The sequence below is a fragment of the Andrographis paniculata genome, unplaced genomic scaffold (assembly GCF_009805555.1).
Source record: "Andrographis paniculata isolate CXL003 unplaced genomic scaffold, ASM980555v1 Contig57END, whole genome shotgun sequence".
Lineage (NCBI taxonomy): Eukaryota > Viridiplantae > Streptophyta > Magnoliopsida > Lamiales > Acanthaceae > Andrographis > Andrographis paniculata.
Window position 1 is genome coordinate 4,896,519 of NW_026137592.1, and position 12,088 is coordinate 4,908,606.

The 12,088-nt window shown below is 34.4% G+C and overlaps 1 protein-coding gene across 9 annotated transcripts; it reads right to left on the reverse strand.

The window, feature by feature from the left end:
- Positions 1-549: 549 nt before the first annotated feature.
- LOC127257344 (uncharacterized) lies at positions 550-10,944 on the reverse strand. 9 transcript variants are annotated; one of them, XM_051283724.1, is made up of 15 exons: positions 10,839-10,920; positions 9,430-9,519; positions 9,203-9,336; positions 6,629-6,711; positions 5,992-6,075; positions 3,427-5,766; positions 3,010-3,327; positions 2,830-2,929; positions 2,035-2,753; positions 1,803-1,944; positions 1,675-1,725; positions 1,531-1,606; positions 1,325-1,451; positions 933-1,229; positions 550-865 (listed from the first exon to the last, which is right to left on the reverse strand). In XM_051283724.1, the coding sequence occupies exons 6-9, from the start codon at positions 4,317-4,319 to the stop codon at positions 2,727-2,729; spliced, it is 1,338 nt and encodes a 445-aa protein (XP_051139681.1). In that variant the 5' UTR covers positions 4,320-5,766; positions 5,992-6,075; positions 6,629-6,711; positions 9,203-9,336; positions 9,430-9,519; positions 10,839-10,920; the 3' UTR covers positions 550-865; positions 933-1,229; positions 1,325-1,451; positions 1,531-1,606; positions 1,675-1,725; positions 1,803-1,944; positions 2,035-2,726. The 9 variants fall into 9 exon arrangements, 8 of the variants coding, with proteins under 8 accessions (XP_051139681.1, XP_051139679.1, XP_051139680.1 ...); XM_051283722.1 differs by having other exon boundaries at positions 3,427-4,418; positions 4,492-5,766; positions 9,430-10,920; XM_051283723.1 differs by having other exon boundaries at positions 550-702; positions 776-865; positions 9,430-10,920.
- Positions 10,945-12,088: the final 1,144 nt, after the last annotated feature.

Here is a 12,088-nt window from a genome sequence, read left to right on the forward strand (position 1 = left end):
ATGTTTGTGAGGAAACATAGCGAAGCATCGATTCCTTCGCAAATATTTGCGAAGGAATTTTGCGAAGATATAGTTTTCCTTCACAAATTGATTCGAAATTTGCGATGGAGTTCATTCCTTCGCAAATATCCATCGCAAATTGATTCAAAATTTGCGAGGAAATTCATTCCTTCGCAAATATCCATCGCAAATTAATTCGAAATTTGCAAGGAAATTCATTCATTCTCAAATATCCATTGAAAATCATTTTACAAATTATCATTAGTAGTTCATTTCAAATTCCTATACTTCCAAAATAATTACAAACTAACAATATATTTATTTTAAATTCGTACACTTGTCTCAAACAAGTACAAAATAACATTATAAGAAATCATTTTAACCATCCAAATAGTAAGCACCATGTAAACAAAATAAACTCCATCTCCAATGCCATATGATAACATAAAATAAAGCAAACATTCCATCAATTCAGAAAATACCAAAAAGTAAACGAAATATGAAGGAAACATTCCATCAATTCAGAAAATACCAAAAGTAAACGAAATATGAAGCAAACATTCCATCAATTCAAAAAATACCAAAAGTAAACAAAATATGAAGCAAACATTCCATCAATTCAGAAAACACCAAAAGCAAACATATGCTATAGTCATTGTCCCCAAGTTGGGACATCCCCTCTTCAATATGTTTCATTTCATCCTAAAAATACAAATATATTCATGAATTATATGCAATACTTTAAATAGTGCTTTAAAACATATTATTTTCATACCGCTACTCGGGTAGCCTTCGTGTTGCACTATGATTTTTTATCGTGCTTCCTCGTGTGAGCCCACTCATACGTTCCCCATTTCTCAAGATTCTGCATTGCATATCGAATATCAAAACAAAAGAATACACAATTATATATAAGTAAAATTACTACTAACCAACTTTTTTGTCGTCTCCATGAACGAGCGTGATACCCCGGTATGCGTCGACTCTAGATTATTTGCTAAATTGCCCCGACGTCTATTAGTCTTGGCAGTCTTTGACCTTTTTTGTGCATCATTGGAGCTCCAAGCCCTTTTCCATGCACCGAGCACCGCAGTGGGAATAATCTTGTGTGCGGTTTTATCCCACCCACCTCAAATATCACTCATCCACTTGTTATAGGCCTCTTGTGCCCTAGTATTAAGTTTTTTTATGACTTTTTCCTCATGAGCCGGATCCCACCTGATGTACTTCTGCATTGATTAGAATACACAATACAAAAATATTAGAAGAAATGGAAGTGAATCTAAATTAGTATGTTAAGAATTCACATAATTAGTTGACATACCTTCATCTCAGTCGTATACCACCGGCGTGTATCTTCTAGTACGGAGAGCCACTTGCTTCCTTCCTTCACTAATTTTGATTTGAAAACATCTTGGAACTTAATCGAAGCATCACGTGGCCAGAAGATGCTGTAAGTTTTATACATTTTAAATTAATACTACAATACCAAGTTGAATGCTAGCAAAAAGATCTTAGACAAAAACATACCTCCCACCCGACTCGACTCTCACTTCGATACGTGGGTCGTCTCCAACAACAATATCCGCTTGAGAATCTCCAACATCTGTTCGAATAAGAGCTTCATGTAATCTAAAAAAAATTAACTATAGCATTCTCATAAAATTTACTTACGTGATGTGGTAGCATGTGTATTCTCGGCCGATGTAGCATCTGCAGACATACCTGCATAATGAATAGTTATGAATTTTATTTATATTTGCACAACTTTAAAGATATTGAAATTTTTATATCTTTCTTACCTGACACTTCTCCTACTTGGGTCTCAGAAAAACTCGGCTCATGTTGCTCCTCTTGCGTTTTCGCCTGCCACAACAATATTTGTGACCTTGCCAGACGGCGGATGTTCTGGCTTCGTTGTTCTTCATTGGATCCTTGCGGCATCTACAATTGAAAGTACATTATCAAAAATCTTAAATATAGTTCGGAATTATGAGAAAATATAAATAAGATTAAATCTTATAAAGTTATAACCTAGTCAGAAGGCACATCATCATCCGAACTCAAGGAGTAAATTGATTGTCATCAGAACTAGATGTCTCAAGAAAGACTTTTTCCTCTGTATCAGAGTCATCAGACATTTGCAAGGGTATACCAACTCCGCCACCTGTTGATACCAAATTTATAGATTCCCGGATTCTAACGGATTCAATCATGCATGCTTCAACAACTGGATCTTGGTACGTCTCAGTTTCTGGTTAAGTGAACACTTCTCTGTCTACCAATTCAATCCAACCTCGAGGTTTCACCCGACAAACTGCCAACCAATCATCTTTGTCCTTTCTCAAACTTGGGAATGAAATATAGCTGACTTGCGTAGCTTGCAGCCCAAGTATAGAAGGTTCATAAGTGTATAATTTTTTCCGTTTGTTTACCTCAACCAAGTTGTAATTTTCATGCTTCTTTGTTCCGACACCACTAGTTGGATTCGAACCAATCACAACGAAAGAAGATGCATCGTTTTATGGGTAGTGCATGAAACTCAACGTCCATAATTTCTTGAATATTTCCATAATACTCTAACCCTCCAGCATCTACGCAAACCCGCAGTTATAAGTTGACATGCTTGATCCATGTGTCTCCGTGTGGAAACGGTAACCGTTGATAAAACAAATTGGATATGTGGTAACCTCCACCAAAGGGCCGTGCGCAATATCTTGAAAATTTTAATACAAAGCATGTTGGTTCTCCGCCTAACATAGAGAAGTAGATAATTATACCATATTACTAGAGCAGTAAAGTAATTGTATGTCAACACCAAATACATACATATTCGTAGAACCATGTTATAAAGTTCTTTTGAAGCTGCGAAACAACCTCGACCTCTGAAATACGTGGATTCGATTGCCTCAATTCATTGTCAAAGATCCTACAGTAAAAACATCAAGTTTCACTAATACATAATAACATATAGACAAAAATTGTAATCAGGAAACCCAAAAAGCTTACGATATGAACGGATCTATTTCGGGGACATTCAGGAGAAAGTATGTCTGAATTGCATTCCGTTCTCTAAGAGTTAGAAACCGTTTCTTGGGTTTGCCTTGCAATCGGGTTGGATGGTTGAATACAGGCAATGTATCACTATTTCCATAAATAGGTGCACCACCGTCATCTTGTCTAGGAACATTCCTCGCACGCGTATAGACGTGTTTTTCAAAATAGTGCGAGCAAAAGAAACTAGCCTCCCTTACGAGATATGCATTTACAATTGACCCTTCAACATGGGCCTTATTTTTAACCATCCTTTTGAGACGATTCAAAAACCTATGAAAAGAAAACAACATTGTCGTGTAGGTTATGCAAACAGGTTTAAGTATACACTAAAGGTTACATGAAAGAATATTTCAGATTGATTCTATGTACCTCTCGAAAGGATACATCCAACGAAATTGAGCAGGCCCAGCAATTTTCACCTCGTGTGGTAGATGGACGGGAAGATGTTCCATACTATTAAAGAAACCTGGAACAAATATTGTCTCCAATTTGCAAAGGATCACGGGTATTTCAGACTCTAACATCTCCATATCACTAACAGTAACAACTTTTGACGTAAGCCGACGAAAGAAGTTGCTTAACTCGGTAAGTGGCTCCCAAATCTTCTTAGGCAAGAGCTCTCGAAACCCAATTGGAATGAGCCTTTGCATGAAGACATGACAATCGTGGCTCTTCACTCCAAACAACCAATATTTCGTCATGTCCACACATCGGCCGAGGTTGGACATATATCCATCAGGCATCTTCAACTTTTCAACCCACGTAAGGAATTCTTTCCTACGAGGTTTATCCAATGTATACGCAGCTGGAGGGTAGTATTGACGGACAATGTCATATTCGAGTTCTTTTCTATCACAAAGTTCTGTCATGTCCGCCCGTGCCTTTGCATTATCCTTTGTCTTACCCTTCACATCCATTACCGTGTTGAATATATTCTCGAATACATTTTTCTCAATATGCATAACATCCATATTATGTCGTACCAATAAATCATTCCAATAAGGTAAGTCCCAGAAAATACTTCTTTTCTGCCATCCACACACACAGGCAAGCCTTTGATTCACATTAGTAGCATCTAACTTTGTTACTTTCAGAAACCCATAACCATTTATCTCTTGGAGTTGTTCCACTCCCGTTTTGATATGCGGCGGGGGATTGAAGTCGGTAATTCCTTTTTTTAAATTTCTTTCGATCAAAACGGTACGGGTGATTCTGGGGAAGAAACTTACGATGAGCATCAAACAACGACTGCTTGCAACCATTTAATAGAGTGAAAGCCAGTGTTTGTTCCTGACATATCGGGCAAGCAGTCTTTCCAGAGGTCCCCCACCCAGACATCATCGAATAGGCAGGTAGATCACCTAGAAAAATTAGTTTTATTATTAACATAAAATTTAAGGACAATTACTTATAGAGAAATGTGCATATTTTTACCTATTGTCCATAATAGTGCAGATTTCATGATAAAATTTTGTCCACGAGATGCATCAAATGTTTCAACTCCAGTGCACCATAGCATGTTCAGCTCCTCGATAAGTGGCTGCAAATATACATCAATCTTTTGTTTTGGATTTGCACCACCCGGTACTACGACAGAAAGAAACAAATATTCATCTTTCAGGCACATATTTGGGGGAAGGTTGTACGGTGTCACAACTATGGGCCAACAAGAATATTATCTTCCTGATTGTCCAAATGGTTGGAATCCATCGGTGCAAAGACTTAAACGTACATTCCTTGTCTCCATTCCGAAAGAGGGAAATAGTGCATCGAGATGCTTCCAAGCATTCGTATCACTCAGGTGGCAGAACACATGTCCACTTTCATGATGATGACCCGCATGCCACCGCATATACGAAGCCGTCCTTGTAGATACAAATAGACGTTTCAACCTTGGTGTGATGGGCAAGTAAAACATGTACCGTATCGGCCTCCGTCGCCCATTTTTTACTTGATAACGTGGTTTTTCACAAAACTTACAACACTCTAAGCACTCATCTTCTTTCCAGAATAACATACATCCCAACTGACAACAGTCAATCTTTTGTGTCGGCAATCCCAAACCCTCAATCAATTTTTTTGTTTCATAAAAATTCTTCACGAAACAATTGTCCTCTGGCATGATATCGTGCATTAGCTGGCACTATGCATCATACCATCGCACAGACAAGTTAAAATCTGCTTTGATAGTTAGCATCCTCGCCACAGCGGATAATAAAGTTGCCTTTGTGCAACCCTCCCATAACTCCTTGTCACCCGCACTGAGAAGGTCATATAATTTCTTATCATCTGGGTTCGGTTCTTCAGCTTCCACAACACGTGCCTCAAAATTGGGACCTCCAGCGTCCATCACCATTTGGGTGTAATCACCCATTGTAGGTTCAACAGAACTTTCTGGTACTTGTCTGTTTGATTGATTAGAGCTACCACTCCCGTCATGCTCTTCACCATGACATGTCCATCTTTCATAAAAACGAACGAATCCTCTTGAGTACAAGTGGTATTTCACATCATCGAAAGGAAGAAATCTGATATTTTTGCAACGCTTACATGGACATCTTATGTTACCATCGATCCGATACACCTCTGGACTGGTCATACAGTACTTAAGAAAATTGTCTACCCCAACAATAAAATCCCTATTCAGAATACCATTTTGCATTCTATTGTACATCCAAGACCGCGTAATACTCATGTCGCATTTATATTCTGCAGAAAATACAAATTTCTAAAAATGATTTTCAAAACATTGATAAACAAGAATGGATATATAAAGAAAATTAAGCTCATAATAAAGAATAATTACTTATATTAAAAACATACACAATTTTTCTCTTTGATAGATCAATCATAATTTATTCATAATGTATTCATTGTTATCAAAGAATGAAAAAAAAACTACTAGAGAATATAATACAGATTTAAGGAAAATACCTATTGGGACTGCAGTTGCGAGATTTTCTTTGTTTTTTTACAATAAACTCAATGAACCAATTGCAATCATGTCTTTAGCTCCACCTATATTATATGATTCCGATCGATAATAAGGGGCATAACAAGCAAAATAAAAAATATATATCAGCTTAAACTCATGAGTCATCCATAGCTTCTATGCTTTATGCAATGTACTAGTTAATTAACAAGACCAAATAAATATATAAATAAATAGATAAATAATAATTTTGAATTAGTTACTATTCCAAAGGATGAAAGTTTGAATCAATCTTGCCATAGTGCTGCTACCGAAAAGGAAAACTCACACGACGAGTATCAAGGGGAGAATGGTATAACAGAATCTAAAAACGTTTGTAGCCCTTTAAACCCAAAGAATAATGAAGAACCGAACCCTTGGAGTTTGAATGGTTATTGGGTGCACACATAACACAAAGGAACACACTTAATTATTGTTGGCAACGATAGCCAATAAATGCAGTGAATACTTAGCAGGAAAGCAAATATGTTAACAATAGGCTAATAGCAATGGTGTAATCTATTGACTTCCACAAAGACAATTCCCTTCTTTATCTGCCTTACAAGCAGAATTTCTACAAAATTAAAGAGATAAGCTCACCTCAATAAGCTTCATGCAGAGAATTCTTAGTGTTGCATCACCTCCCAGAACTAAAGCTGCATTGATAAGAACATCAGCTACAACTGCAACCATAAAATAGTTTCATTAGTATGCAGAGAATTTAATCACAGTCATAGATAGACCAAGACAAGGAACAATGTGTGAAGCAACTTGAAGAAAGTTTTGGATGTTGCCATATGACAGACACAAAACAAAGATAGAATCAGCAGGTGAATAAATCTAGGTGTTTAAAAAAACATAAAAATAGAATATGCACGCATTTCCAAAAATGAATTAATAGTAATGCAGCAGAGTGTCCAGGGTGAGAGAAAGAGGGAACAATATTGGGATATAAGATGTCCAACCAAGATAAAAAGATAGCATGGTTATAAACCTTAAGTAGGAAAGTAGTAATGACTTCTAGTAATAAACTGGATGTAGTTAGTTTCCTCTAGATTTCATATTTCTTTTCTTTTAAAGTCTATCTAATGTGATAAAGAAGCAAATATAAGATAACCAATCAAACAATTAAAAGAACAGAACATAAAACTGTTAACTACAGTATGTGAGAGGTTATTTTCTATAGTTCTAACAAAATATAGCCGAAGGATGTCATTGAAATCAACATGAGGCACTACTAATTCAGGAGCAGTTTTTGGGTCAAAGACACACAAATACATCACAGAATATTTGTCAGAAAACTTATGTATGGTATCACAACAAAATTAGCGGATGCTGTACAGGCACTGAAAACAACAAGCTCACTATGCCTGATCTAAAATCCCCATATCGAACAAAGATGGACTCAAATGTGGAAAACTAGATCGTATAAGTATTGACGTGTTGTGCTATATAATGAGCACTTTAGAAGAGTTATCGAAGGCTGAAAAAGGGTAGGAAGATTTTCAGACACATAATGAATTGATTCTTGGTGACATGAAAGAAATAAAACCTTTGTCCACAAAAAGATCTAATAGAATGCCAATCGAAAAGTTCCCTATCCAAAAACACTTTTATTTAAATAGCATTGGAGAAGTAGATCTACAGGTTATCTTTGATGCCTTTTCACAATATATTTTATCCCAAAATCCACGGCTGTTTATCAAAACAAACGCATGTTGCATCCTTTCCATTGAATTCTGTAGAAACATCATCTTCTTTGATCCAAAAACATAGCAGCCTCTCTTAGTGCATCGACATTCTTTAGGTATTATATAAAGCATCATGCAGAACAATTTTGTTTTCTACTTATTGTGGGAAATAACCTTTCTTTAAACAACAATCTATTCAGCTTGACAATGACTTAAAATCCACCCAAATTTAAGCCAATCTACATTTTCTCATTTCCACATGCTTAATAAATTAGAAAATGCTTAATAAGAACACCTTCCAAATCACAGAAATAAACATGAAAATTGGTAACCCTATTTATACAAACCATCCTACATTTGGGGCCTCAAATCTCAATTAAGAGTAATCCACTAGAAATCAAGACAGTTGTATATATATATATATATATATATAAAGCTCTTGAACTGTGCGCATCACGTTGTATTGCTCAACCCCCAAGCTAAGACACAAGTTGTCAATGAAAATACACTTTAAGCACACAATAGACAACCAAAACACTTAAGTACTATGTAATACGATAGTCTCTCTCTTGATACAGTAAATCTCTTTAGGGTGTGTTTGGTTGAGGGATTTGTTTGGATTTCCATTATTCATCATATTTTTTTCCCCAAAAACATCAAATCAAACATTTATTTATTATTTTTTATATTATACTAAAAATTAATTTTACCTTCAAAATATCACATCAACACCTATTTATATCACATCATACAATTATTCAAATTCAAAATTTTTACTATTCAAATCTCAACTCAAAATCTAAACCCTCAAACAAACACACCCTTAATGAACTCTACAAGATGTCTTCTGCTGGCCGCTATCGTCTACAAAGAAATTATCCTTTCCTAAATAATGAAATTTTTACATGAAGCAGCTCAATATCGTCTATAAAGAAAGTTTCATGAATTTCATCTATTACCTATACATAATTTACTAATTTCTCAAGACCTATGAGTTGTAAGTTGTATATCTTTGATGCCTTTTCACAATATATGTTATCCCAAAATCCAGATAATATTAAAAACCATGATTTCGATAAGCTCATTCATTCTTCGAAGCTTCAGAAATTGACAATCAGCTACTGATCAATGCAAACAACAAACAAAACTTAGAAGAAACATTTCTGAAGCAGAATCTAACGATGCATCGGAGCAAAAAGGCATATGCCAAAGTTATACGTCATTAACTGAAATAACAAAACTATAATTGAAAGCAATATATATATATACAGATGGCTCGAGTGAGTTGAATTTAGCAATTATCAGTAATGGACAACAAAACCCCCAAATTAGCAAACAAACAAGCATTGCTTGTAAACCCTAGAAATTGCTATACGTATATAAATTCAGAACTATGAAAACACAAAAGTATCTTTCAACACGAAGAATTATAATAGATGGAAGAAACATAATTAATTACATTAATTGTGAGCAAGGAGCTTACCATCAAACAGAGGATTCTGAGATCAAGAATTAACTTGCTTGCTTGCGGTAGCAAGTGAACCTGCTAAAATGAATGGCAGCAACAGCAGCAACCCTCGAGTAAGAACGAAGATCCAGTTGAGAGGGCACTGCGGTCTGTACATTTATATGAAAAATGAATTAATGAATCGCTTGAGAGTTGAGCCAGCAGCAACCAATTGGGGGAAGGTGAAGAGAATAGATACATACAATAGAATACAATGAATGAGGGAATGGAATGGATGGGGGTCCAATCCAATCCATTCACATTTCCTGTTTGTGCCGAAGAATCCAAAGATGCTGTAATTATATAAACTAGTTAACTGACTGAAATATCACAAAGGAACATACATAAATTGCAACAACTATAGGGAAGGATAATTATGTTGTCTCTATATGTAGGAAAGGCTATAGTTTCATCTCAATGAGTTTATAAATTTTGGGCCTCCCCGGCTGACTGCAAGTGCCTCGGGAAATGATAACTTGGATATATCATTACAAAAATTCAAAGCAATAGAGACAAATGATAAACAGAAAAGATCAAGGTCTCATGCTATGTTTGCTCAATGGTGTGTGGATGGGCATCAAAATTAGCTTTTCTAAACCTTAAGCAGAGATACAATTCTTCTTTTTGTAAATCATCCATAACCAAATATACCAAGAGTTTCAAGGAAAAACAAGAAGTGTGGGACTACAAGGACATTCTTCTAACATTTAAAGAACTCATAATTTTTAAAATCTCAAAAGCTCACTTAAAGTAAGTTTTTAAGCTCAATTCGCAATACATCTATACATACACTTCTATCTAGTTCAAATTAAATTACGCACATGATTTCATTCACTCTAATCCGAACCTAGTTCTGATCAAAATGTAGTAAGTAATCTAAAGAACAATACAATGGAATGAATAAAATATGAACATAAACTCTGGAAATCGCTGCAACATTATATGTTCTATTCACAAGGAACATGACAAGACTTTTGCAAGAACTACCAGCTAACACACATTGCATTGAAAACTGAAAGAGAACAAATTATCCAAAAACTTAGCAGTTGCATGACTATGCCTCAAGTATAATTGATACAGTAAAATAGGGGCGAATTTGACGTAATTAGGCACACACTGGACATTAAACAAATGAAAGCAGAGGACCCGAAAGATCGCAACACTGCTGCTATTACAAGCAGTCATATAAAACTTCCCATGTTGGAATCATCTGCATAAGTGAACATGACAAGTATTGCCTAAACAGTTTTGTAATTTCCAAACTTGACTCATTTTATATGGATGAACAGGACAAAGTGTCGCATAAAGAAGAACTACTCTTGCGATACTTTTGGACATTTAAACAAATGCCTCCGTATATACATATCCATTTCTAAATTTATAAACTTTGTCAACCAAATCATTTATTACAACTTACACATACTAATCTTAACATCCAAAGATATCCGAACAAAACATCAATTTTATGCATTCAAAATATTTCAAATCCAAAACATGTTAAAGCACATCCATAACTATCCCTTATACAATATCAAATCTACTCGTATAACTTCTCGCATCATTTCAAAAACACTACAAATGGAAAACACCCTGACGAGCATTTGCACATGACCTGTAAATCTCCTGTACAGTTCCTTACGTAAATCCTTGGATTGGAGAAAATGAAAACAAAAACAAAAACAAAGAGGAGAAGAAGAAGACGACGAAGAAGAAGAAAGATGATGTCGGGATGGCGGCTAGGTTAGAAACTATTTTTTTAATCAATAATTTTAATAATATTTTTGTAATTAAAATTATTTTATATTATTATTTGTATTTATATTAAAAAAATGATAATACTAATATAATAAAATAAATATTTTATTTTTTTATTTAAAAATATTTGTATTTTTTAATAAAAAATTATATTATATTTTATAAATTTTCATAATAATTATTTTGTTATTAATTTAATAAAATTTAAAATTTATTAAGAAAATTAATTTTTTTTTTACTTTCGATTCTTTTTAAAAATAATTTAAAAATATTATTTATTAATAAAAATACTAATTTATAATTTTGTGAGGGAATATAAATCTTTCGCAAAATTCTTCGCTAATAGCAAAGAATTTTTAAATTCCTTGCAAATTATGTTCGTTAATTACGAATTAATTAATTCCCTTACAAAATTTCTTCGTAAAAACAAAATTCATCGGTATTTGCGAGGGATATAAAATTCCTTACAAAAATCCATCGCTAATGTATATTTTTTTTGTAGTGATACCCGTTGTGTGATTTATTTTTTTTTATTTTTTATTTTGCAAAACCATCATCGATGCAATTAAAGAGTGATTCGAAACTTGTATTATTGTTGTTGCTCTAAGGTATGCTTTTAATTATTTTATTGGAAAAATTACAAAAAATGTCCTTTATGTAGGTCCAATTATTATTTTCAAACATTTTTTTCTACTTTCGCAATTCAAGACATTATGTGTACTCCTTGCATTATTTTTGCCCTCCGGCGCCGAAAAACCCACTTGAATGTCACATGCGCCTTCGTGGTATGGCCGGCGTATACGTGGACGTCTCCGTTGCTGTGTTGTCGTCCACGTGGTCGTCGAATATGTGACGTTGAATTATTATTTTTTTTTCACTTTCGCAATTTAGGACATTATGTGTAGTTCAGGCATTATTTTTTCTCTCTTGTGCCAAAAAATAATTTGTTCTAGGGTCGTCGGATAGGTAACGTGAACTTTTTTTTTAAAATATATATATTTTAAATTTTAATTTGGTATAAATAACATATTTTCAATTTGGTCCAATTGGACCAAATTGAAAATAAATTGGACCAAATTGAAATAAAATAAAACCTTAGAACAAATT